General features: G+C 36.5%; 1 protein-coding gene across 3 annotated transcripts in view; it reads right to left on the bottom strand.

The window, feature by feature from the left end:
• Positions 1-1814: 1814 nt before the first annotated feature.
• LOC110455354 (attractin-like protein 1) overlaps positions 1815-27945 on the bottom strand; it is a 50876-nt gene continuing 24745 nt past the window's right edge. Inside the window, exons 11-28 of one of the 3 annotated variants that reach the window (XM_021505439.1) lie at positions 27853-27929; positions 26697-26855; positions 25548-25663; positions 20132-20282; positions 18133-18333; positions 17729-17920; positions 17183-17257; positions 16815-16880; positions 16437-16530; positions 15849-15904; positions 14412-14506; positions 13902-13974; positions 13522-13670; positions 12078-12136; positions 8167-8245; positions 7175-7306; positions 6772-6925; positions 1815-5768 (exon numbers count right to left, since the gene is read on the bottom strand). In XM_021505439.1, the coding sequence (XP_021361114.1) occupies positions 5671-5768; positions 6772-6925; positions 7175-7306; positions 8167-8245; positions 12078-12136; positions 13522-13670; positions 13902-13974; positions 14412-14506; positions 15849-15904; positions 16437-16530; positions 16815-16880; positions 17183-17257; positions 17729-17920; positions 18133-18333; positions 20132-20282; positions 25548-25663; positions 26697-26855; positions 27853-27929 (2026 nt within the window). In that variant the 3' untranslated portion in view covers positions 1815-5670. Of the gene's footprint in view, positions 5769-6771; positions 6926-7174; positions 7307-8166; positions 8246-10163; positions 10223-12077; positions 12137-13521; positions 13671-13901; positions 13975-14411; positions 14507-15848; positions 15905-16436; positions 16531-16814; positions 16881-17182; positions 17258-17728; positions 17921-18132; positions 18334-19359; positions 19517-20131; positions 20283-25547; positions 25664-26696; positions 26856-27852; positions 27930-27945 lie in introns of all 3 variants that reach the window. The other 2 variants (XM_021505437.1, XM_021505438.1) reach the window with 2 other exon arrangements.

Below are 27945 nucleotides of genomic sequence, written 5' to 3'. Positions count from 1 at the left end.
GGGGGGGGTGTTCTGGTGGTAAACACTTTAAGTACACCTGAATGTTTAACATGTAAAACATGTTATCTTGGAATCCAGATAAATTTTGTGAAGTTAAGAGCGTGGTCATATTGCCCCAGCTAAAGGTAGTATAGACTATATATATATATATATATTCATTTTATCTGGAAATTTGAGATAATTTGTGATGACTTATGTTTAATTAGGGATATTGACATACATATCCATTCAATTACTGATTGTGCTCTTTGCCAGCCAACAGTTCAATTCTGGTTAGTTCATCTGGCCCAAAGTTATTCTAAATGACATTGTGTCAAGACACTGTTATTTTGCCTGTAGCTTTATTTTGGTCCACTTATGAGGTTACAAATGTGAGATTAATACCAGGTGAGCAGTGTAGACCCATTGGGCCTCTTAATTGTGTAACCATGCACTTGATGATTGAATTGCAGTGCGAGTTTACAAAACTGTTTACATCTATTATATTTTGGAAAGTCACATGTATCTTTTGACACATCTATTCACAAAACAATCTGGATACAGAAACAAGAGCTGTTGTTCTAGATCCAATAATTAACTGTAGTGTTTTATTTATATAATGTACTATTTATATCCACAAGTTAAACTTGTAAATATTTTATGTATTCAAGTATTTGTAATATTTAGATTAATGCTTTACACAAATGATAGTTTTATTTACAAGTCTTGTACACTATACGGCATGCTTGGTTTTGTTACCTCCCTTGTTGAGACGTGTAGATAATAACGTGTGCGCTACATGAACCATTAAACAACCATACCTTGTGTTACGAGTTTTTATCTTTTTGAACACTACAGTGTATACGTACAAGACAGACTGTTAAGAAACAGACAGACTTTTCACCATGACAGACTACCCCATCCTGGGCACCTTTTGCCTATCCGGTATGGCCAGTTGAAAAGGTTGAACCTGAAAGAAAACGACAGGCGCAGATCTGAACCTTGGCTGGCCTCAGGACGTGCCTGAACTAAAATGCTGACTGTTGCTAGTTTGTGTTGTTAATTGCTAGATTTAAAATATACCGATAGGAAAAATATTACGACTAGCTTCTTCAACGCGTCCACTAAATTACATAATATATCTTGTTATTTCTGCCTACAGTTTATCTAAGTGCATTTGTTCATCGTGGAATATTTCTACGCCACCTGAACCGTTTCAATCGGTGTACGCGAATGCGACTTAGTGAAACTGGACCCAGTACTTTGTAATAGTTCTCACCTGGCAATACATAAGATGACACATTTGTACTACTATTAGAATGGGTTTGACATTTCCGGACCTTTACTTATATCATCCACATTCGGTACAACTATAGATACTAAGGGCATTGTGTATTCCATGTTGCATCATTATTCCTTTTAAATTCCTGAGAAATATTTCTGCCTGACAGTCAATTTTCTTTTCTGATCTGTTCTCCAGTTAGAGTATGTATACATTTGGACCAAGGGGAGCATGCATACCAAGTTTCATAATGATCCCCAGTAGTTTTCTGAGAAACATCAGTAACAAAAATAGTTTACAGACATACTTGAGGACGGACGGGCACCCTGACCAAGGACAAAAAGCGATTTGCACAGCCCATCATATGATGGTGAACAAAAAAGTTTGAATCGTGAATAATGTCATGCTTTGAAAATTATGATGAATCGGTGAATCGTTGTTTCTCCCTAATGCAAACGTAAACTGTAATGTGGTGAAACAATGACGGTAATACAGCTCCTTTGGGCCTCTTTTGTCAAATTTCCAAACGCCATAAAATACCCAACTCCAGGAATACATTGCAATGTTTTTTATTCAGTTGATCTGATATTTGTATTTCCGAACATGATTCGTCTTTCTTAACATTCTTTCAAACTTGTTGATAGTTGTATAACACCTCTTGCAGCCTCTGCAGTTTAAATGTTGTCCCTCAGCATACTTCTAAACATCTCGCTCATACGTAGCGTCCTATGATGTAGTGAGTTTTATCAAATTTGGAATGTTTAATTGAAAATTAAACTTATTTGATTGTTTATTATAACATTACTAGATCTATAAACAAAGCTATCACGATATGACACAACTTAGAAGGACACAAAACCTGGTGTTACTACAGTTTCAATGATAAAAAAAACCAATCGGTATCTCTTGGCTTGGTTCTTACCTCGTCTACAAGTGTCTTGGTGCAATAATAAGTCACTTTCAATCAAACGACTAAAAGTTTTGGTGAGAAAAAAACTGAACTGATTAACATATACACAATGACAAAGAACTGAAAACAATTTTAAAATTATTTCATAAATTAACTGTTCATCAATGAACAGTTAACACAACTGTTGTTATATCCCATCCACTCTATCCGCCCCAATATCACAAAAGTTTCGGTCATTCTTAAGCTGAGTTTGAGCCGAGTAGAATCGGCATTGCATCACAGTAGCTCTTGGCTTCAAGCTGACTCGGATGCTGGTTACATCTGAGCAGCCGTAATATTGAAGGAGGTCCCCTGACCAAGTATTGCTTTACACCCATGCCAAAAGATGAGGTTTTCTATCCTGACAACCTTTCTACACTTAGGCAAACAAATCAACAATGTTTGTACAGTGTGATTATTGGGACGGATTTGGTGCCACAACACTCCACACATCTCACACAATACATCCAACATATTCTACATGTACCTTGAACATCTAGCAACATGATCATGAAACAACACAGATCTAGAAACAAATTGATATTAAAGATGTCTTTTTTAACAAACGTTGTATAAGAAACCTGTACAAAGAAACAAATTGTCAAAAAATTCATTCTGATAATTATAATTAGTGGTTTTATATGATGTCAAGAAAATAGAAATCGGAGTACGACAAATACCATAAGGAAAATCATATTTTCAAACATGAACACAATTACAAGGTAATAATTGCAGGTTTGCTTTCAATCAGAACTGCCACTAATTGATGTTTGGAATGTTAAAGTATACAAAACCCAAAAGTTTAGGTATACTGTTCAATGACTGTGTGCAGTTCTGTTTATAATCACATTTGAGGCCTGCTACTACATTTTAAAAGTATTAAACCAACAGTGGTTTACCCCCCAAACTCAAATGAATAAACCATCACGTTTTAAACTATATAATAACCTAAGTGATCATTTCACCTAGTAAGGGCTGACAGTACTTCATCATTAAGTACCATCAGTGGGACTGTTTTCTTTCATTTCCACGGCCATTTTCATTGTTCAGAGACTATATACAACACTATCTACACTTCACACTCGCTGGCAGTCCTCCGTTTCACACTATCTACAGGTCCACACTCCCAAGTCATCTGTCTTTCACTATTTACAATTCCTATGTACAATTTAAATTAAAATAATTTAAGTGTTTAGAAAATTGTGATAATTTTATATTTCTGAAAATAAAGCACCATTATTTACAATTTAGGACAAAACAATACAAAAAGTAATGAATATAGACACATGATTTCTACATACGGGACAAACATTTCATTTCACGTACATTTTTGTTGCTTTGGTAATTTGGAGAAGCTGTTATCGAAATTTTATAAAAACAACTACTTATATTAATTCACATATTCATGGATGAGATCAAGACCATGGAGGTTAGACGTGACATCATCGTTGGGAAATGATTGATTGCACACGCTCGTACAGATTTGAGATAACTTTTCTTACAATGCAACAAACATTCATGAACTGAACCTACACAGGAATATTAAACAAAATGTTTCGTTTTTGATTGGAATCATTAGTAATATTACTTCTACAGTCAACAGATCTGATAACAACCTCATCCATATAAGTTTTTGTTTAGGTTAGAAGCAAACCATCGGGTATGTGAATATCATTTTCCTGGCAAATGATGGCGCATTACCATGATCAAATTATGAAATATTACATTTTCACTATATGTATAATTCAGTATGTTTTTTCCACTAGGACAAAACTGTATGGTGGATGGATACATGAACATAAAAAACATCCCCTGACCAACTGTCTAGATGATGACGGCAAGTGAAGTGATTGCACTTTATGGTAAATGGTAATATCTACAGCTGTAGCTACCAGCAGTATATAGTCAAGGATACATCACTATATTTGTAGTTATAATTGTCAAACTTCATTATCTCAAAGAGGCAAGGCAAAAGTTTGGTTTCCGAGATTTAAGATTTCCAAGATGGGCAATCTCATGTACTGAATATTCAATAAGGTACTGAATATTCAATAAGGTACTGAATAATCAATAAGGTACTAAATATTCTATAAGGAACTGATTTATCAATAAGGTACTGAATAAGGTACTTAATATTCAATAAGGTACTAAATATTCTATAATATACTTATTTATCAATAAGGTACTGAATATTCTATAAGGTACTGAATATTCAATAAGGTACTGATTTATCAATAAGGTACTGAATATTCCATAAGGTACTGAATATTCAATAAGGTACTGATTAATCAATAAGGTAACTATCTGTACAGTATTGCTGTTGATAGACTTCCTTCATAACAATTCAGTATAGTATATCACAAAGAGTAAAGTTAACTTAACATTTCCCTTTTTTATGTATGGTAGCAAACTGCACTTAACAATTATGATTATTTAGTTCTGAACAGAAACCAGCAAAGGTTAAAAATTATCTTTCAAATGTTTATTTGTTTGTATGGGCCATTAACAACCTTAAGATACCCCCAAAGAGGAATTTTAGAGTTTTAACTTGAAGTTTTACCAAATTTCAAGTTTGAGATATCGAAGTCTGACATCAATTTCAAAGGTAAATATGGTAGATATGTATTCCACATATAAAAAAATATGAAAACATTTCTGGTTCCTTTGATAATCATGTGTAAAGTCTTCCCATTTTATCAAAATACGTGACTGGTAGGATTCCTTACATGCTGCTCTGTGGTACAGTGTGTAACCTGGTGTTCTGAGGTACAGTGTGTAACCTGGTGTTCTGAGGTACAGTGTGTAGCCTGGTACTCTGTGGTACAGTGTGTAACCTGGTGTTCTGGACACTTTGATGACGAGTACCGCAGTATGTTGTACTGATCAGAAGTAATGGTGGAAAAGGTTAATCCTGCTCAACGTTGATTTATCTTCAACATTAATATGGCCGCGAAAGTCAGAACACTGACTGGCAGGTTGTTAGTATTTAAAATTTTAGTTTCTTTGAGCACCACATTATCAAGATTTTGATTATAGGTACACTTTATAATATGCAGTTTTTAAGATTGAAAAAAACCCAAAATACTTCACAGTCAAAGAAAACGATCATCCAACACACTGAAGCCCGTAATCATAAAACTATTCTCATGCTTAAACTCAAAATTCTGTATTGAAATGATCGTTTGTCGTTTAAAATCTTACAATAAAATTCAATGTGTTAATATTTACCTACACTTGTAGCCGAGTAACGTTATAACTTTAATTTTTGATCCTGTCACAAGTAATCGGTAAATTACAAGAAAAATACTTTGTAGTACAAGTTTGAGTTACAAGTTAATTTTTTATGACCACGGGCCTGGTTCTTTCAAACTTCCACATATATATTCATACTTCCATTCTTTAAGAAGAAGGGAAAAACAGTTACACTGTACACAATAAATAACCGAGGGGCGTGGTCCTATCATACACAAGTATCCGAGTGGGTCTGGACGGAATGCTTCTTGAATCTATTTTTGTCTCCCTTGCCACCATGCTCAACACTCTGTTTTCGATGATGACCTACAAAATTAGAAATAATAATTACAATAAGGATGCATATATGTATGATTCTCTTTATTTTATGATTAAGTTCCTACCAATGGGTAGTATTTACGTTTTTTGATGATGACCTACAATATTAACAAGAGGCCCATGGGCCTTAACGGTCACCTGAGTCCTACAGTATTTATTTTTGTTGTTGAAATATGTACCAATTTGAGTAAAAAATAGTTAAGAATATGGTTAACTTAACTTTGTCAGGACCATGAGCTGATCATTCCTAGACCGATTTTCAGTGAGATCGGCCTATTAGAACTTGTTTTTAACTTTGAAATAAGTATTTACAAAATAGCGGTCATGGCAGCCAAATTGTATTTCTGATTGACCCGAAAAATAACAACACTTTGTCAGGACCATGATTCGATCATTCCTATCAAAGTTTCAGTTTAATCAGCCAAGTAGAACTTTACTTTAAGTTTGAAATAGTTTTTCAAAATGGCAGCCACGGCGGCCATATTGGATTTCTGATTGACCCGAAAAATAACAACACTTTGTCAGGACCATGAGGCGATCATTCCTACCAACTTTCAGTTCAATCGGTCCAGCAGAACTTGACTTTAAGTTTGAAATAGGTTTTCAAAATGGCGGCCGTGGCGGCCATATTGGATTTCTGATCGACCCGAAAAATAACAACACTTTGTCAGGACCATGAGGCGATCATTCCTACCAACTTTCAGTTCAATCGGCCCAGCAGAACTTGACTTTAAGTTTGAAATGTAAAATGTTAACGGACGACGGACGACGGACAACGGACGATGGACGACGGACGACGACGGACGAAAACGGATAGCAATAGGTCACTTGAGCTAAAGCTCAGGTGACCTAAAAATAATAATCATAATTAGCATGTAAAATTGTACATTTCCCTTTGTTTTACCACTAAGTTCCTACCAATGGGCAGTACATGTATTCATTTCATGACAAAATCCAGTGACGTGTTATTGAAACATGTACTTATAATTACCCAGTGTGACGAGAGCACTGGCAATGGCTACGCCTGAACTTCCACTGGGCGTCCAGTCCTCGTGCCCCGTAGGGAGCTGGACGAGGAGGGTGAGCACTGCTGCCTTCTGGGTAATAAGGGGCTCTATTGCCACCTGACTAGGTTTGTTGTTTATCTGTGAACCAATCAAACATTCCTGATCAATTAAAGTAAATGTAATTCAAATGTAAACTATCTTACAACTCACGTAGCTGAATTAATCAACACTGCTCTTACTCATTCAAATTTAAGAAATTTCTTTCTAAATGTACAATTTTTCTTAAAACCTTTTGTTAAAAAAGTATTTCTAAATTTTCATAAAATTCCATACAGATAAATCTGTTTTGTTCCAAATATTGGCTTTAATTAAAGTGAATATCCATACCTTTTTACGCTTTCTTAAATCCAAATTTAGATCTTTCTTTTCTGCAACATAATTATCAATTTTTCGCTCTATCTCCAAGGTTACTGTAGAAAATGGTCGACTGGCCATTTCTTCCATCTCTACAATCATACGCTGTAAAATAAGAAATCACCATTATACTAACTGATGATTTTATTCCCTCGACCTCTACAGTCATTGCATTAGAACTACATACACTTACACATCCAAAGCTTCCCCGGTAACTAGGATGAGACTGGTACGTTCTTAGGTGTTACATACACATAGGATGGCACCAAATGTTAAACTTTATGCCACAATACTCTAGACTGGCCCTCCGTCTCTAGAATATCATTTAGATATTTAATTATTTGGAAAAATAAATTAACTCTAATAATTTTGATCACTCGGATGTCTGTTTCTAGAATTCTAAACTAGGGGGGAGATAAGCTAGTTATAAAAGGCAGTTGAGAAATTCTTCATAGAAACTTTGGGGTTGGTAGCCAGTCTAGTAACCTCTGACAGGAGCATGTGACTGTAGAAGAGGATTCCTTGAGATATCAAAACTAATTTTACACAATCAGTGTGTTTATACAGAGTAAGATTTGACAACAAATAAAAGTATTTTCACAAAGTAATACAATTATCATATATATCACTAAGCAACACCACAACGCGTTTCTATAGTTACCTGTCTGCGTCTGTAGTTGTCCTATTTGTGTTTATATATATCACTAAGCAACACCACAACACGTTTCTATAGTTACCTATCTGCGTCTGTAGTTGTCGTATTTGTGTTTATATATATCACTAAGCAACGCCACAACGCGTTTCTATAGTTACCTGTCTGCGTCTGTAGTTGTCGTATTTGTGTTTATATATATCACTTAGCAACACCACAACGCGTTTCTATAGTTACCTGTCTGTGTCTGTAGTTGTCGTATTTGTGTTTATATATATCACTAAGTAACACCACAACGCGTTTCTATAGTTACCTGTCTGCGTCTGTAGTTGTCGTATTTGTGTTTGATTTTGTACAGAACTGCTGCTATGATGAGTAAGGACAGGAAACAACTGAAAAGGAAAGTACAGCACCAGTCAGTCACAGGTAGGGTGAAACTGACCGGCCAGTCACAGGTAGGGTGAAACTGACCGGTCAGTCACAGGTAGGGTGAAACTGACTGGTCAGTCACAGGTAGGGTGAAACTGACCAGTCAGTCACAGGTAGGGTGAAACTGACCAGTCAGTCATAGGTAGGGTGAAACTGACCAGCCAGTCACAGATAGGGTGAAACTGACCAGCTCAGGCATACATGTATACCAGTGACATTGGCCCCCAAGGTTGTCAGAGGTAACCAATTCCGTCTTTGCGTATTGCAGAGTTATCTTCTCTTGTGAGCAGGGATTGATTGTTACGTCATTGGTTTGTGAGAGTAACGCCATCAATTTTTGAGAAAACGATGTAATTTTCTCACACAAACCAATGACGTAACAATCAATAACTGCTAACAAGAGAAGATAACTCTGCAATACGCAAAGACGGAATAGTCCTTATTGTTAACATTGAATGCTTCAAGACACTAAACCAATACAATTCAAAAATATCAAAAATATTCTATAGTCAACTATTTAACAGTACACTGTTCTTTAACTGTTTCAACATTGAAAATACATAATTTTCTATATATTTTATTATATATTTATAATATATATAACTTTATATCTTAATTATTTTACAATGTACTTCAATTAATTAACAAAGAATTCTGATGAAAACAATGGCATTTTTTTTATTATATACTACACATACTACAAAACCCTTTACAGAGAAACAAAGCTTCGAACAACATATTATATGTAATTAACAGGTTAATGTATATTTCACCATCAATATTGGCTACTAATCACAGCTACAAGATCTCAGTAAAAAAGAAGTTTTCACATATCAAGATTATACCATTACATCTTGGTGTTATTTTGATCAATATACTTTTACATCTTGGTGTAATTTTGATCAATATATAACAAACAGGTTAATCAATGAAAAATAGAAAATGTTGATATGTGCTATGTTTAAGTACATGCTGAAAATTCATTCAATATTTTTTTACTGTACACTGGGAAATTTTTGCTCAGTCAACTATTTGCTACTCACCAATAAAATTGATATTTGCCCAGTATTAATTTTGTCCTTTTTGGTTTTTACTATTTATGTAAATATAACAGGAAGAATTAATCACTATTCCTCCCACTTACCCACTACCTGTTGTTGGCTCTATTTCCTGTTTAATCTACTATGTATGTAAATGTACTAATATTAACAGACATAAAAAATTCACCCTCATGTCAGAGGTCAAACAGGGTGAAAGTTCATCTGCAGTGAACATTTCCCGGTGTACAATTATTACACAAGCATGAATATTCCATCTAATCATAAAACAAATCTGCTTTATGTTAAATTACTAACTACAAAATAACTAGGTCGAAAAATCCACAGGAAGATGAGAGAGTGTGAGGAAAGGAAAAGTACAGGAAATGGAGGAGGTCACAAGTTTTATAGCCGGTGGCTAAAGTATCTTTCTTAGACCCTTAGCGTATCCATATTATGGTTGTACGGACATTATTTGAAATATTAAAAAAAAATCAGTTTATATAATCTTGGGTTTAATTGGAAATTATTTTTGACTACCTCCATTCGCCCATAAGTTTTCTTAATTTAGTCTGAACAAGGATTTCATTTTGTAATATATATTTTTTGAAAATATCATTTTATTTTTTAAAATCCAGGTATAAACGCTGTATAAGCAATACTAGAAATGTGCTTGTGTTCATCTGATGGTATATTGCTGTAGTTATATTTGTAGGTATAGCATGTGATATAAATTCTGTTTAAAGCACCTTGTTCTGAACTGGTGATTCTTAAAAGCTGTGCACATCGTACATGTGTCAACAAATGATAAATATGAAGTCAATCAAAATAGACAGATACCAACCTAGAGAAAATGGCAAAAAACATAACCAGATTGAGAGACAGCGATCTGACAAATGAAATCTGAAAATAAACCAACGGTTCATGCATTGTGATCACGAGAAAAACGTCCAAAACACCTCCATGGAGTTGACGCCATTGGAATTCCATGCATGCTGGTAACAAGGTCTGCATTCTGCATTGATTAATTTCCATTAATTTCTCAGATACCATAGACTGGCTTACCATTTATTTCATGCATGTGATAGAGAAGATGTGATAGAGCAAAGAAAGGGGACAGATATGCAAATATGTTCGGAGATGGAAAAGAATTCAACAAATATTCCCCCGAAGTAGACAATTAGTTTATTGTGAGACACTCGATCTTTCCAACACTCAGGTGAAATAGCAATAAGGTTTTGCTTCAGACAAAATGAACGAAGAGCAATAACTCTGACAACAGTGGGGCACAAGATCTGATTTCAGTATGTGACACTTCACCGTACCAACATACATAAGTACAGCTAGCTACATTGATGAACAAGCGTGAATTAGCAAGGATCTGATGTTTAAGACAAATTTTGGTATCAGAAAGAGGCTCATGAGATTTAACAGTCATCTTACTATCAGGAATTAAAACACGTTTTATTGGTGCCATGTTTTATTTGAAGGAAAATCTCATCTTAGATGGGTGTAATGCAGGGACAAATTTATATCCTAAAGTATACCGTTAATTCGTGTGTACAGTGCACACTCAGGTTTAGTGCGCAAATACGTTTTTTGGGGTCAGATTTGAAGAAGAAAAAAAATAGAAAAAAAAATAAAAATGGAAAAAAACAATCCGGAAAATAACCGGTATCAAACTGAGAGTAGCATCAAAGGTAGTTTGATGTTTATTACGCCGATTAATTAACGATTGATTTATTGGAGTGAACAAGCCTATAAAGGTCTCCCTCCATATGCTTGGAACGAGAGTTGATGATCTGCAGAAAAAACCCGAAGAAAGTGTAGCTAATTCCGATGCCAGAGAATCACTGATCAACTTATGTTTCTACATCTCAGCGGTTTTCCCATAATTATGAAAATGTAGTGTTTCAATTACCTATAGGCTCCATTCCATGTTAATTAGTCCTATTGTTTTTTTTTTTACCAAATCGCTAAGCTTTTCCCAGCTCACTTTCATGTTGTATTGTGTAGATTGAAATGTGCTGTCATCAAAAATTTGAGTAAGTGGAGAAAATTCTAGCTTCCCTTAATATCCTTTTAATCTATACAACTAATACAACAGAAATATGTGGGTAGGTGAAATGTTAGTAACAAAACAGTGAGAGAAAAAACACCCGAACCCCCCCCCCCGCGAAAAGTAATAACGGTATATATTGTAAAATAAATATGAAATTAATAGGTGTCTTTCTATTCCACCATGCATGAATACGGGAGAAGATAAATTGATGAAGTGGTGTTATAATGTACAGCCAACATAAACGACAGATAGAGACCACATGTTGTATTAGATGTTAAAATGGGTCAAAGGTGAAGGGATGAAGTTCACAGCATGCATGGAGGATTTCCAAGTCACTTCAGCTATTAGCCACGTGCGTCTATATACTTGGCTGACTGAAACCTTGGTAAAACATAACAGAAGCTACAGTAGAAAAAAACATGGGCTTAAACTTTCAGATAACATAGTTTTAAACATACTTGAAAAATAAAAAAATAAAATTAATCAATTACTTTTATTTCAATTCTAGTTCATGTGATACCTCACATTTAAATGACAGCTATTGTCATATATATATTTAAATATCAAAGTTGATTTTTCATCAAAGTTAATTGTTCATGTTTTTTTCTTTTGCAAGCACATCGGTCAGCCATGTATATGTAGTTTTCATAGATCAAAATATGCTAGCTTTACAGGTACAACACTCAGTTAACCTACCTGAAGAATGTCACAAAAAAGTGTACTAAATCTATTTTGGGAAACTGGGAAAATGAAATCTGAAGAAAAAGAGATAGTTTCTTTTGTAAATACAGGTAATATAATTAAACACAGAGTAACTGAAATCATACAACAATAAATCCTGCTCGAGTCAAACATACATGTCTCAAATACCCCTCCTAACTCAAATAGGTCCCCAGTCCTTTGACGCGGAAGTGATGATCAATGATGATCGAATGGTACGGTATACCCCTCCAAACTCGCTAAGAAATCATTTGATGCCAACCCTATGTAATCCTCATAAGCTCCCTTCCTAAGACCAAACAGTTTATCTGGTCAAACTTGATAACACCAGACAGGAAAACCTTAAGTTCTGTTTTATTATATTATTTCCATAAAATATCAAAAATAGAAACCTTAAAATATACAAAACCAATGTGAAAATTTGTAACAAACAAACTTCAGTGACTAGAAAAAGATTGCAGTGATTTTCAATTGGGTCCTTATACATGCCCCTTTCCCTGGATACTTGCTGCTGTTTTTATCAAAATCAATGCAAAAATCACGCCATTTCCCCCAAAATAATGCTTTTGTGGGCGATATTTTCCAGACTCAACAGGCACAGGCCCCAGAGGAAAATGAGTTCAAATATCACTGACTAAATTACATTTTTACAGTTAAGGTAAACTTCAATAACACAGACTGAAAAGTTCAAAACCCAAAGTACCGTAAAGATCAATAGATGGGGGATATGTTTTCATAACTAACAGTATACTACATACAGCTCAGTAAACACTAGACTAACATATATTTTTCACAGGTTCATTCACGATATAAAAGGTACATGATTATAAATTAAATATTAACAGTTACTGTAACAATATAGATTATGTACTTGTATATTTGATAAATAGTTCTTCTTGTCTCAAGGGTAGATTTACATATTACAAAAACACCAAACTGCCTTGCAGCCAGAACACAATCACGTAAATTAAGGCTCCCTGTTCCACTGCACTGGGTTTTTTCATACACAAAATAACCTCCCCTTAATATCGTTTTGGCTTTAACTGTACTGGCTATGTAGCTCAGTCAGTTAGAGAGATGGTATAACAATCTGAAGTCAGGGGTCTGAATCCTGGTCTATAGCCCCACTTAATCTTTTACACTCAGAAAAAAAATATTGAAAAATAATTTGCAATTCAAAAAAAATTCCTGCAAGGCTATATATAGTCATGCCAGAAAAACAGTTTTCAATGCATAGCAACAGTTTTTGGTAGTGGAACAGGGATCTTTAAAATTAATGATGTTTTTTTAATTATTTAAAAAATTATTTTAATGAAAGTTTCAAATGAACAAGAAGTATAAAAGATATTCATTTTATTTTATATTGAACTTTTTTTTAATGTTTTAAAATTTTGGGTAATTTCATTGCCTCTTTACCTACCTGTAACCAGAAAGGTGTCTGGAAATTATACACATAAACGAGGAACGTTGTGTTCTCGGACGAACCAAACGAGTAATCTTGATGCTCAAACTTGTCTCGGAAATAATTACACGAGTAACTCTCTACGAAGATGACCTCACTTTTACTCCCTGTATAAATAAAATTTAAAAATAATATCATGTCTAATACATCAAAAAGATACGTTCGTTTAGATTAAAGTGTGTTACTCAAACCTGGGTTACATGAAATCAGATACCTTAATTTCTGACAGCCTTTTCATTAAAGAAATGTAAAAATAAATTTGTTAAATCACGATTTTCATTAGAATAACAAATCTCAAGATTGCTGATTGAGACTAACTTTGAGTGACTAGAACTTACGAGTTCGGACAGAAATATTGAGGAAAGCTTTGTCGTCGGAGCAGTTGACCTTGAAATCCACATCTCTGTCACTCTGGAAATACGGAATACGAAACAGATACAGAAAACTCAAGGAACATAAAAATCTTCAAAATGAATGTTCCATACATTATAACAGAAATGATACAGTAGATGGGCTAATATAACACTCCAATTAAACTTGACATCACACAACAATGTAATGTAAACAGAACAGTTGGTTGTCTTTAAGGAGGCATCCAAGCTCTTTGTTTTGTATCACTAAAGAGGAAGAGTTCCAATATATATATATATATATATATGTATAGTACAAAAGTAATGGGACTCTCCCATTGATTGATTGACTTAGATTAGGCTTTTGTTTCCCTCTCAGTTTTCTCCAGATATACAAGGTCATTTGTATTTATTTAATAGGTTTTCAAGACAAGATGATCCTAGCAAGGACATCTGGGGACAACACAGATTAACTAAGGAATCACATTTTGTACTTACAGAGGACGGTATGTTCATAAAGTTGATCTGAGTGTAGTACTTGTCGTCGCGTTTGGACAGATTGAACGTGAACTGGTAGTCCGTCACTAGATCATCTGTGAAACAATGTACAAATACACATAACAATGGTATAACAGGTGATACATGTATGGAGAGATAGAACGTAAAATCCACTGACCGCCTCTAGTGACTCCATTCTTTGATGGACAACAGGTAGTCATTGTGTAGATTGTATTTTGCAAGTGTAAGACTACATTTTGGTGTTTGTTGAATATTTTGCTGTATTTATGAAATATAAACATAACAAGGTGTGTATCTTATGTAATGAGTAACATAATACACGCTCGGTAAGCAAGTTGTCTCGTATAATGTTGAAATTAAAGTCTACTATATTTCAAAATGTTTCTTTTAATTTTGTTTGATTTATTTGTTCAGTATTTATATTACAATTTATTACATACTTACTAATAAATACGGGGATTTTGTATATGCGATACGACACAATTGCTCTAACCCATATCAGCCCTCGCCGTATCACACCCCAAAACCTGTATCAGCCCGCAAAACCCATATCACCCCCCTTTTGGAAAAAAAATCGTTTTTCAATAATTCAAAAATAAAAATAAATCATAAGATAGTAGTTTTTATTAGTAATTATGTAATAAACAGAATAAAACATGCCTTTTTCCATATCACACCCAGTATCAATCCTCGACCAATATCAGCCCTCGGGCCTTCGGCCCTTGGGCTGATATTGCAGTCTCGGGTTGATACTGGATGTGATATGGAAAAAGGCATGTATTATTCTCTATTTACTGAATGTGATTTTTGAAAAATATATATGCAAAAAAAAATATCTACCATTACAAAACCCTGATACATAATCATGTGTAGTGATTGTCTGTGTGGAGTGTCATAGTTTAGTTTATTACATACCTACTAATAAATACTGTTTGTTTTGTATATGCGATATGACACAATTGCTCTAACCTATATCAGCCCTCTCCGTATCACACCCCAAAACCTGTATCAGCCCTCTCCGTATCAGCCCACAAAACCTGTATAACACCCCTTTTGGAACACTTCTAATTTTTCCAATCTACCACCAATGTCATTCGGCACCCTTGTTTACCACCAGTTTAACAATGGCTGATGCTGAAAAACGGCGACGAAATGGGGAGTGAACATTGGAGTGTTTTGCCAATTGGATTCTTGAGTAAGAATATCTGACTGAGCCGGAGAACAATCAACCCACTGTGCCAGAACTGTCTGCCGTCATTGGTACGATTGACGATGTGGCGGCAGAGGAAGCAGAGCCTCAATGATTCAAAAGTAAATAGATCATAAGATAGTAGATCTATCCATATTTTATAAGTAAGTAGGTAATAAACAGAAAAATATTATTATATATTAGTATTATTCTCTATATATACTCACAAAAACATGTCCCTCCTTTCCTCGGGTCTCCGTAATACTTGTGTGGTACATCACATCTGAAATGGAGTTGAAGCATACAAGTCAGTAAAAGAAACCCAAGTTACTTTGCTGAATTCCTGTTCCTGTCAAAATTCATATCAATAACCAGATATAATTTATCTTAAATCGATTCACCTGAAAGTCAAATGACACACACCAGTAACAATCACCGAAGCATGAGCTTTGTACAACAGAATAACAAAAACTTACAATTTTTGACCCCCGGACCTATTTGATAGCCCTTTTTTCCAGCATGTTATCAAACAAATACAATGACCCTTAGCCTTTCAGTTAGCAGAAGAAATTGTTTGAAGATCTTAACTCATTTGACTGCTATGAACTTGAAAGTCAATCATGATATAGTCCAAATGTCCAGACCACAAGCTTCTTTGTAATTCTTCAGAAATTAGCCCTTTCAACACTGTAGACCATAATGGACTCATCCAGATCAATGCATGGTAGATTCTACCAAATTTACATAGGGGTGAAAAGGTTTAAACTTTAACTTGTTTGACCCCCCATGAACAACCATGGAAGTGTTGTACTTACTTTTCACACCTGTCGCCCACCACACCCCTTGTCCTACAGAAACACACGCCGGTCTTGTTGTCACACGTGTTGGCCTGTCCGTTGCATTCACACACTGCCAAATACAGGTAAACCATCTAAATATAATCTTAATCTTTTGGTACAAATGTGTAACTGATTTCAGAAACAGACTTTATCAAAAGAATCCTTTGTGCATTTTCTCAGAAAGTATTGGTGCATGTACAGTTTCCCACAATTTATTGCCAAACCCCTTTACAATGCCAACATTTCTCTGGAAAAAAAGGCAGTATAACAAGGTTTTACTGACAGTGTATAATGTCTCTGTAAAATATGGTCATAACCAACTTACCTGAGCATTTGCCTCCATAACCAACTTACCTGAGCATTTGCCTCCATTTGTTGGATCTCCATAGAAACCGTCCAAACAGGATTCACAATGTTCACCTATTATATAGATAACAAGATATCTAACGTAAAATTTCAGTCATTGATATACATATTATCATAGACAGTGTAACATTGTATTTGAAGTTATCAAGTGAGTTTCAACATCATTATCTTAACTAGAGTATGGTTGTAAACATAATTACAAAATTTGAATTATGAAAAATATAATTTCATCTTTTGAGAAAAAACGCTTTAGTATAGACGTATTATGTAACACTGGTTAGCTGATATACATTAATGTCTTTTACTTGATAGGGACGAGAAGGCTTTAATGAGAAGGGAGATAACTCTATACTGACCTGTTGTCGTGCCCTGACAACTCTCACAGGCGCCGGTCTCATTGTTACATGTACTGTGACCATTACACTGGCAGGCTGAAAAATACGCAGGTCATCACTTCTCTTCTGAGATTTATAACTATTTTACTTCAATACAGTACTCAGCAAATATCATATAAAAAAGTTGGGACATTTTAAGTTTTACTTGTAGAAAGTTTGCATCTCTTGTCATTTATAATTTACCCCATATTTGTGTTCTTGTTAATACATATAAAATGTGTCTTGATTGAATAAAAAATACAAAAACTTGAAAACATGTGAACACTAATTTGTTGTGAACTATTTACCAGACTAGTGTGAAACATTATAAAACCAAAAGTAATTCATGGTGATGCAGGAAGAAATACTAGCACCACGAGTTTGATCTAGGTAAAATACTGTGAAAATCTTTTGCAGTGAAACGAAATTTCTACATTCATTAAGGAAAAATATTCCATTATAAATCTGGTGTAAATACATAGCATAGGTATTTCTAGGAATTATTGAAGAAGATGTTATGTGTCCTACCTGGGCACTGAGTGAAGAACCAACGGTCTGCCGGACACTGTGTGTTGTTGGCCTGTATGGGGTTGTGTCCCGGCCCGATGGCCCCACCCTCCGTACACTTTCCTATCCCCGTGTTACTGGGGTCGTTACACCACCCACACATCGGGTTGGACTGACATTTCTCACAAGTCAACAAGTCAGCACAGCGCGTGGCTGAAACATCCAGATGTGAATAATTTGGAAATGAAATCGGAAATAAGTTTTTTTATATATATTTTTTTTTCATTCAATTAACTTTTTCGGAAAAAATATACACGAAAAACATGGTTCTATAATACAGCCTTTCCATCACAACATTAGGATGCTACTCGGGTTTAGATTTAGAAGAGTTGTAGGAGTGTTTACCTTCCCGTTTGACAACCTACCTGCACATCGATTCTCACTAGTGGTCCACTCCATGCACTGTCCGTAGATGAAGGAGGCGACGTAGGAGTTGGTCTCCACACAGCGCCGTTTGTTGGCACACCACATACAACTTGAGCGTGTACAGTTTTCACAGTCGGTGTTGATGTAGCAGGGCTGTTCGCAGGCTGTCTCGCTGCTGTAGTCGCTATCCTTGGGCGTTTCTACAGCAGAAATCACAGGTATAAGGGCTAATGTCATCTTGACATATAGAGTGTACAACAATGGTAAACTGGCTTATATTTTTTTGTATTCCTTCAATGCAAAGGGCCGAGTTAACAATTCTTCCCATCAACATCAGGTAATATTTCAGGAAGTTATCGCGTAGAAGTGAAAAACGAAGGGACAGAAGAAATTATTACTAAGGGGCTGAATGCAGAGCCTACTGGGCCCTAATGATACATCACCTCATATCAGATTTACAACTCTGAGTAAGATTTAAAGAAATATCTTCAGTAAAAGATTATTATGGATTCACCAATTGTTTGTCGATGATGATAGGTCATCGCGTTTGACACAATGTTGTTCGTCTGTCGCATTGGTCATCACATTATCACACTATGATCAACAGTGCTACCCTAAATTGCACTTTTTGTCCCGACATCAGTTACTTATTACTGCTACCTGAATAGTACATTTTCCACGCTAACAGAGACCAATCTATGCTGCCTCTTTCTCAGTCATTTGTTAGTGGGATCTCTGACTAAACAGTTTGATAAAATTCATCAAAATTATTATTGTTATTAATTCAGCAATTTTTTAGTTTCAGATTTTTACAAAAGTCTGTACATCAGATTCATATCCAGTTACAATACTAACAATGCTTCTTAATATCTTCTTGAAAAAACTGACAGTAATGTGACACTTGTGTAATTATTCAAACTACACTGTCAAAAGTCTAAGATAACAAGGCTGCAATGAGGTCATGTTCCTACATCTGTATGTTACATTGCTAAAATACTGCTGTTGAATTCTGAATGTTTATATCATCTTTGTAAGCTGTTTATAAAGTTCCATTAGGAAAGGTATTTTTCAAAAATGACTTATCGAAGCTAATTCTATACATTGTAATATCATGCTAATATAAGAGTTTTATATTCACAATTCTTGGCCAGCGGTAGGAGGTCCTTTAGATGAGATTGGAGAATGAAAACTAAGAAACAATAAAACGTTGGATCTGCAGTGATTACCCGAGTCCATGAAGGCCATTGGTTGGTTAGGCATACACTTCTTGTTCTTCCGGTTCCACTTACAATGGTCAACGAGAGCACAGGCAAAGCAGTTGTGTATGGTGTCACACTTTTTGCTATATTTAGTGGGGCACTGTGCGACGTCTCTCACCAGGGACTGTCAATAGGGATACAAGGCAGTGTTTAGATGTTACACCTACTGGTCTTACTTCTAAATATCTACCGGTACATCATACCTTGTGTACAGGGACCTCGGACACAGGTCAAGCAAACCTTACTCTCCACAGAAGCATAACTGGGGTTTTCAATAACTTTCCAATATTAAACTCAAAATCAGAATATTTCTTTTCTAATCCCATTTAAAATAGAATAGGAAACTGGAATTATTGTATTATACATGTAGCAAGTAAGTATACAACACTGAGAGCATTGTCTCAGTACGTGCTTGTCTAGAATGTCTAACGACCCGAAGAGTTGGAGATTTGTTTATCAGTAGGAGTGTAGTTCTTAAGGACATGTTAAACTTACATGCAGTAATTAGTTTATTCTGTGAAATTATTTATATTTACTTGATAGGTGTATCATGGTTTACAAGTATTTCCAGACTGATTATACATTTATGTCGGTCTTTGTCAATACAGCTCTGTGAATATGTCACATGACCATGTGATTCTACAGCCTGTTTGAGGTGGTAGGTGTGTGGAATGCTTCATCTGTACCCTGAGATGTCCTAGTACACAAGGTTTGATGACACGTTACACATAAAACAAACCCTGATCACTGATGTGCCTGCAGCTGTATCCCCCCTTGGCACTCGGACCCCAGTGGCATTCTTGAAGTGATTCGCATGCCCGACAGGTGTGGAGGTTGCGACATGCTAGAGCAGGGTTATCTTGGCACTGAGTAATGTCGGAAACCAGCGACTACACAAAATAAAAAGCAGAAAACAAATCTACACACAGAGAACCACCAACACAAACACAAAAATATCAAGCTACATCGTATGGTGTTTAAGTCTGACAAACTATCTGGCATGGAAAACAGAGGAAATGTTGAGCATACTGTAGATATCCGGGAGTAAAGAAAACATTTCACCTGGAAATATGCTTTAATCTACACGTATTGTGATTGTACTTTTAATCCTTGACTTCACAGGTCAGACTTAAACACCTCAATGAACACTAATGGATAACTATTCCACGTTTACTATAAAAATAATGCAAAAATAACAAGATGAAACATGATTAATTTCAACATTCACAAAGTAATTTAAACCTTATTCAGAAATCACGGGGATTAAGAATAAGCAGGGTTTTCAAGCTATAGAATATGTCTTTTTATGAAGTTTGTCATTTTTATTAATTATCGATCTTCTTTATAAGAGGTCCAGAGGGCCTGTATTGCTTATCTAAATAGTTAAGCAATATAGGTAAACCTTAGTAAAAGTTAGATTGCAAATATTTTCCCAATTTCAGGCCCTATCTCCCAGGGGAACAAACCCCTTCCTTTAAGACTATGACTTAAAAAGACTTTATTTACTATTATGGGCCCAGCCCATAGGAGAGCGACACTCTTCCTTAACTTGACAATGGATTTCTATTATGCTTTGCCTAAATGGTGAGGAACCCATTTGTTTTCATGTTATGACACTTGGAATTTTAGGCCCTTCTAGAAGACTTAATAAAGTTAAAGCAAATTGATATGGAACATTTTTTCTTCAATAATTACATATTGATTTCATAAAATGTAAATACCTATAGTGCAGTTAATATAACCATTAATTCAAATTTTGGTTCATATTTGGACAGAATAACTGTAAATACAAGATATGAATTATTTACAAAAATATCCCAAAGATATATTAATGAGGGATCCGGATTGGCAAGAGGAATAATAACCACTCCCCCCACTTTTTTGACGGATCATCATTACGCAGTTGTCAAATTTACATTTACATTTATATTTTCAATGGGTATTTCACAAGCATTCTCAAAAACTGGACAACACATGTTCACAGCCAAATATTGGTAATTGTAAGGTGAAAATGGAATGATAACAAAAGAACATAAATGTAAGGTGAAAATGGAATGACAACAAAAGAACAGTCAATAAAATCACAAACACCACAAGCATCATGCAGTTTGACTTGCAGCACAAAACTAAAATCTTAGGCACAATATTATAATATATATGTATATAAAACAGCATCAAACAGGCTCATCAATAAATCATTGTAATAGGGTACCACGTGCACCTGTCTGAGCTGAACACTCCAGACACTGTCTACACCGAAGCTTGAACAGGATCCAATAGCCATGTTTTCCTGTTTACTGCTAGTGTAATTATTTGTCCTTGAGGTGTTCAGTTTAGACAGGTGCAACTGTACAGTACTACATAGAAAACTGTGCAATCTGACTCTCAGTGAGACCAGCAGATCTGACCAGGAGAGACTATGTGATGGACCATCAGTTGGCTCTCAGTGAGACCAGCAGATCTGACCAGGAGAGACTATGTGATGGACCATCAGTTGGCTCTCAGTGAGACCAGCAGATCTGACCAGGAGAGACTATGTGATGGGCCATCAGTTGGCTCTCAGTGAGACCAGCAGATCTGACCAGGAGAGACTATGTGATGGGCCATCAGTTGGCTCTCAGTGAGACCAGCAGATCTGACCAGGAGAGACTATGTGATGGGCCATCAGTTGGCTCTCAGTGAGACCAGCAGATCTGACCAGGAGAGACTATGTGATGGGCCATCAGTTGGCTCTCAGTGAGACCAGCAGATCTGACCAGGAGAGACTATGTGATGGGCCATCAGTTGGCTCTCAGTGAGACCAGCAGATCTGACCAGGAGAGACTATGTGATGGGCCATCAGTTGGCTCTCAGTGAGACCAGCAGATCTGACCAGGAGAGACTATGTGATGGGCCATCAGTTGGCTCTCAGTGAGACCAGCAGATCTGACCAGGAGAGACTATGTGATGGGCCATCAGTTGGCTCTCAGTGAGACCAGCAGATCTGACCAGGAGAGACTATGTGATGGGCCATCAGTTGGCTCTCAGTGAGACCAGCAGATCTGACCAGGAGAGACTATGTGATGGGCCATCAGTTGGCTCTCAGTGAGACCAGCAGATCTGACCAGGAGAGACTATGTGATGGGCCATCAGTTGGCTCTCAGTGAGACCAGCAGATCTGACCAGGAGAGACTATGTGATGGGCCATCAGTTGGCTCTCAGTGAGACCAGCAGACATCTGACCAGGAGAGACTGTGTGATGGGCCATCAGTTGGCTCTCAGTGAGACCAGCAGATCTGACTAGGAGAGACTATGTGATGGACCATCAGTTGGCTCTCAGTGAGACCGGCAGATCTGACCAGGAGAGACTATGTGCTGGGCCATCAGTTGGCTCTCAGTGAGACCAGCAGATCTGACCAGGAGAGACTATGTGATGGGCCATCAGTTGGCATCGGTTTGTACTAACAATGCCACTTAATCAAAATAATATGTATTAGATATGTTGTAGATAATTTTGTATCCTGCTAATATCTAATTCAACTCTGACATCATTTCCAACTCCTAGCTGTGGTAAACTTGCAGTAATACTAGTAAGATGCAGTGATTTTTTGATTTTTTTTTAATACTCATAAATGTTTATCCCAAACTTTTTATGTGTAAACTTCTACAAACTCATGTATGGCTTTGTCTTCATTTCCTGTACAGATGATCAATTATGACAAATGACATTGATTATCAGAACTGATAAGTACTTTATCCAATCATTGGCTCATCACTTATGGACATCCGGTCAGAATGGACAGGTTTTAAAGAATCATTCTGTCAGACTGGTCAGGTTTCTTTTAGAATATCCATGAATAAGATCACACAGTTTTCACAGGAGTACTAACAAGAAACATCATGTAAACAAATTGTAGGACATTTTATAATAGAAAATTCATCTTTCAATGCTAGCAAAATCTGAAAAAAAAAGAGTTAACACAGTGATCACTGACAGTTTTCTTTCTTTTCTAACAACAAAAGTTGATAAGTTCAGGCAGAATCACGTAATACTATAGGTGAAGCTTGCCATTTCGGAGACATTAAAGAGAGGTGACTATCCGAAAACATTATAGATATTTTATCATTAAAGAAAAGTTTCATCAATAAAGACCTCAAAATCTGACAACAGTATAGATGTTTCCCCATTAAAGAGAAGCGTTTACTTGACACAGAAGTGAGTGTATTGACAGGACAGGTAACTGTACAGTTATTGTTACACCACTGACTTGGTCATAGAAGTGAGAGATTACATGTCTGTCCTTGACGGGACAGGTAGCTGTACAGTTAGTGTTACACCACAGACTTGGACATAGAAGTGAGAAATTGCCTGTTTGTCCTTGACAGGACAGGTAACTATACATTTATTGTTACACTACTGACTTTGACATAGAAGTGAGGGATTACCTGTTTGTCCTTGACAAGACAGTTAGTTTTACACGTTTGTCCTTGACAGGACAGTTAGTGTTACACCACTGACTTGGTCATAGAAGTGAGAGATTTCCTGTTTGTCCTTGACAAGACAGTTAGTTTTACACGTTTGTCCTTGACAGGACAGTTAGTTTTACACCACTGACTTGGACATAGAAGGGAGAAATTACCTGTTTGTCCTTGACAGGACAGGTAACTGTACAGTTATTATTACACTACTGACTTGGACATAGAAGTGAGAGATTACCTGTCTGTCCTTGACGGGACAGGTAACTGTACAGTTATTGTTACACCACTGACTTGGACATAGAAGTGAGAGATTACCTGTTTGTCCTTGACGGGACAGGTAACTGTACAGTTATTGTTACACCACTGACTTGGACATAGAAGTGAGAGATTACCTGTTTGTCCTTGACGGGACAGGTAACTGTACAGTTATTGTTACACCACTGACTTGGACATAGAAGTGAGAGATTACCTGTTTGTCCTTGACGGGACAGGTAACTGTACAGTTATTGTTACACCACTGACTTGGACATAGAAGTGAGAGATTACCTGTCTGTCCTTGACAGGACAGTTAGTGTTACACCACTGACTTGGACATAGAAGTGAGAGATTACCTGTTTGTCCTTGACAGGACAGGTAACTGTACAGTTATTGTTACACCACTGACTTGGACATAGAAGTGAGAGATTACCTGTTTGTCCTTGACAGGACAGTTAGTGTTACACCACTGACTTGGACATAGAAGTGAGAGATTACCTGTTTGTCCTTGACGGGACAGGTAACTGTACAGTTATTGTTACACCACTGACTTGGACATAGAAGTGAGAGATTACCTGTTTGTCCTTGACGGGACAGGTAACTGTACAGTTATTGTTACACCACTGACTTGGACATAGAAGTGAGAGATTACCTGTTTGTCCTTGACGGGACAGGTAACTGTACAGTTATTGTTACACCACTGACTTGGACATAGAAGTGAGAGATTACCTGTTTGTCCTTGACGGGACAGGTAACTGTACAGTTATTGTTACACCACTGACTTGGACATAGAAGTGAGAGATTACCTGTTTGTCCTTGACGGGACAGGTAACTGTACAGTTATTGTTACACCACTGACTTGGACATAGAAGTGAGAGATTACCTGTTTGTCCTTGACGGGACAGGTAACTGTACAGTTATTGTTACACTACTGACTTGGACATAGAAGTGAGAGATTACCTGTTTGTCCTTGACGGGACAGGTAACTGTACAGTTATTGTTACACTACTGACTTTGACATAGTAGTGAGAAATTACCTGTTTGCCCTTGACGGGACAGGTAACTAACTGTACAGTTATTGTTACACCACTGACTCGGACATAGAAGTGAGAGATTACCTGTTTGTCCTTGACGGGACAGGCAGCTGTACAGTTGTTATTACACCACTGACTTGGACATATAAGTGAGAGATTACCTGTCTGTCCTTGACAGGACAGTTAGTGTTACACCACTGACTTCGACATAGAAGTGAGAGATTACCTGTTTGTCCTTGACGGGACGGGTAACTGTACAGTTGTTATTACACCACTGACTTGGACATAGAAGTGAAAGATTACCTGTTTGTCCTTGACGGGACAGGTAACTGTACAGTTGTTATTACACCACTGACTTGGACATAGAAGTGAGAGATTACCTGTTTGGACATAGAAGTGAGAGATTACCTGTTTGTCCTTGACGGGACAGGCAGCTGTACAGTTGTTATTACACCACTGACAGTTAAAAGCACTGGACAGACATGATGGACAGGAGGTGAACTTGGGGCACACATATTCTTTGCCTGGAAAAAAAAGAAATCAATGTCTAAATGTAGAAGCTTTTGAGCTAAATCTATTAAAATTTGTTTTCACTTGATAAAGTTAGATTAAAATGGTTTAAATAAACATTAATGGTGAATTGGGTAAAAATATATCTGTGCCCAATGGTTTCAATATTCATAGAAGCTCGGTCATATCATAACACTGAAATAGGACTAAGGCCATTACAGGATTGGCTCTGGGATGAGGACTTGCAATAAAACCAGTTTCCAATAGAAAACACACAGAATTTACTGAAATAGTAGATATTTACAATGTGTGGTGCATATATGTCCATGAATGTAAAAGTCACACTTTGATAGGAACTCAGAGTTTATACAATGTTCAATCCGATTAAAATCATATGTTACATGGCTTCGTTAACTTCGTACTTCGCCTGACGTCTGAATGTGCCGCGGTCAGGGTCACGTTCAAGTGACCTTTAGATGAACCAATCAGAAGTGCGCTGGCAAAATTTGCCAGAGAATCGGAATATCATGGTCGATAGATAAATAGCGAGGGGTATCAAACAGATTAGTTTTCCAAAACAAATATGGCGGCGGGAACTGACGTTTCTACAACGCTACAGAAAACGTACCCATTGCTTAATAATTGCGTAGGCAACACCGCCATACAGTCTTTCTTCTCTAATAATGTTTTGAATATCTTTTTCTGTTCGGGTTGCAGACGATCAATCTCAAATAACTTCAGAACTTTCGCACCCGCTGTAACACACCAGTTGTGGTTACTACAGATAATTCTCATCAATGTCCGCCATATTTGTTACAACTCCGAGTGCCCTTTTGAAAGAGGGTCTCTGATTGGTCAAAATTTAATGAGTATTTATAAATATAAAGGTCACCTGAACGCGGCACACTCAGATGTTCAGGCGGAGCCATGTAACAGATGATTTTAATCAGATTGTACAATGTTCAACTTGTTCTAGATTAATGTTGATGACCATGGAGCTATACAAACATATGACACATGGTAGACCAGTATAGATGATGATGTTACCGTTATCACTGTCACACTTGGATATCTCCGAGGAGTTGCTGAGGCCGTCGAGGATGGCGTCCGACTTGGAGCTACAGTACGAGTTACTGACCCACACACACTGCACCCCCTGTTTCGCCGCCAGGCACGCCTCTTTAGTCTTGTGGAATGTGCAGTTACCTGGAAAAGGTCAAATCATCGTTACTGATAAGTACAATAAATCCTCCCTGACTGGAACACAACAGGGATCAATAATTCACAACAAGCAGTTATCAGATTACAACAGGTGTTCTAGTTAAGTAGAAATGTATACAGTTTATCCGTGTAACAGATCTGGTCTTTAAAGGTTTATACATTTCACTGGGTCCTGTATAGACATGACCATATAAGGATCATTGAAACCAGATACTCAAAATTCCTTCTACACTTATTTAACATTTATAGTTCATGAATGATACGTAACAGTTGAGGAATAAAATCTCCTATTCCATGCTGTATCATCTTACTTACATCATGATGATGTGGTTTTCCTATCGTGATCATGAGTTGATGCAGAAATTACAGTACGTGTACTTAGACGTGGACAGTGATAAAATCACAATAATAGGACTTGTTCTCTTTGGTAAATTCAGTTTTTGTAGTGTAGACATGATATCAGTACAGATCTATTGATCAATGATATTGGTGACAGTTATTTTCTATTTCAGTAGAGGTGTATGACAAGGACAGCTGTTGTTTCTGGTCATGTTTTACTTAAGAACTGACAGCCTAGCTGGTATCATTGGACAAGCTATATAGTGATAAACTATGGTTCTTGTCATGTTTTACTTAAGAACTGACAGCCCAGCCGGTATCATTGGACAAGCTATATAGTGATAAACTATGGTTCTTGTCATGTTTTACTTAAGAACAGACAGCCTAGCTGGTATCATTGGACAAGCTATATGTAATACGACGAGGAATAGTGATAATGATAGTGCCGTCGCCGGGGCTCGAACCCGTGACCCTTGGCTTTCCAGCCAGATGCTCTACTGCTGAGCTGAAGGGCAATTCCCTACAGCTGACGCTTGTAAGGCAACTTAATCAATACACATCTTTTACATATATATCGATAAACAAATCTTCAAATCTTCAGGTAGTTAGACATACTAGCTATCGGGTCTATTGTGATACTCACCAGGTGTAAACTTGATCAGGTTGTTTTGCATGATGCCATTAAACCCGCCTATTATATACATGCTAGGTACATCATTCCTGTAACAAAACAAAA

The sequence above is a fragment of the Mizuhopecten yessoensis genome, unplaced genomic scaffold (genome assembly GCF_002113885.1).
Source record: "Mizuhopecten yessoensis strain PY_sf001 unplaced genomic scaffold, ASM211388v2 scaffold8213, whole genome shotgun sequence".
NCBI lineage: Eukaryota > Metazoa > Mollusca > Bivalvia > Pectinida > Pectinidae > Mizuhopecten > Mizuhopecten yessoensis.
The sequence above is the reverse complement of the archived record's forward strand: the minus strand, read 5'-3'. Positions and strand labels throughout refer to the sequence as shown.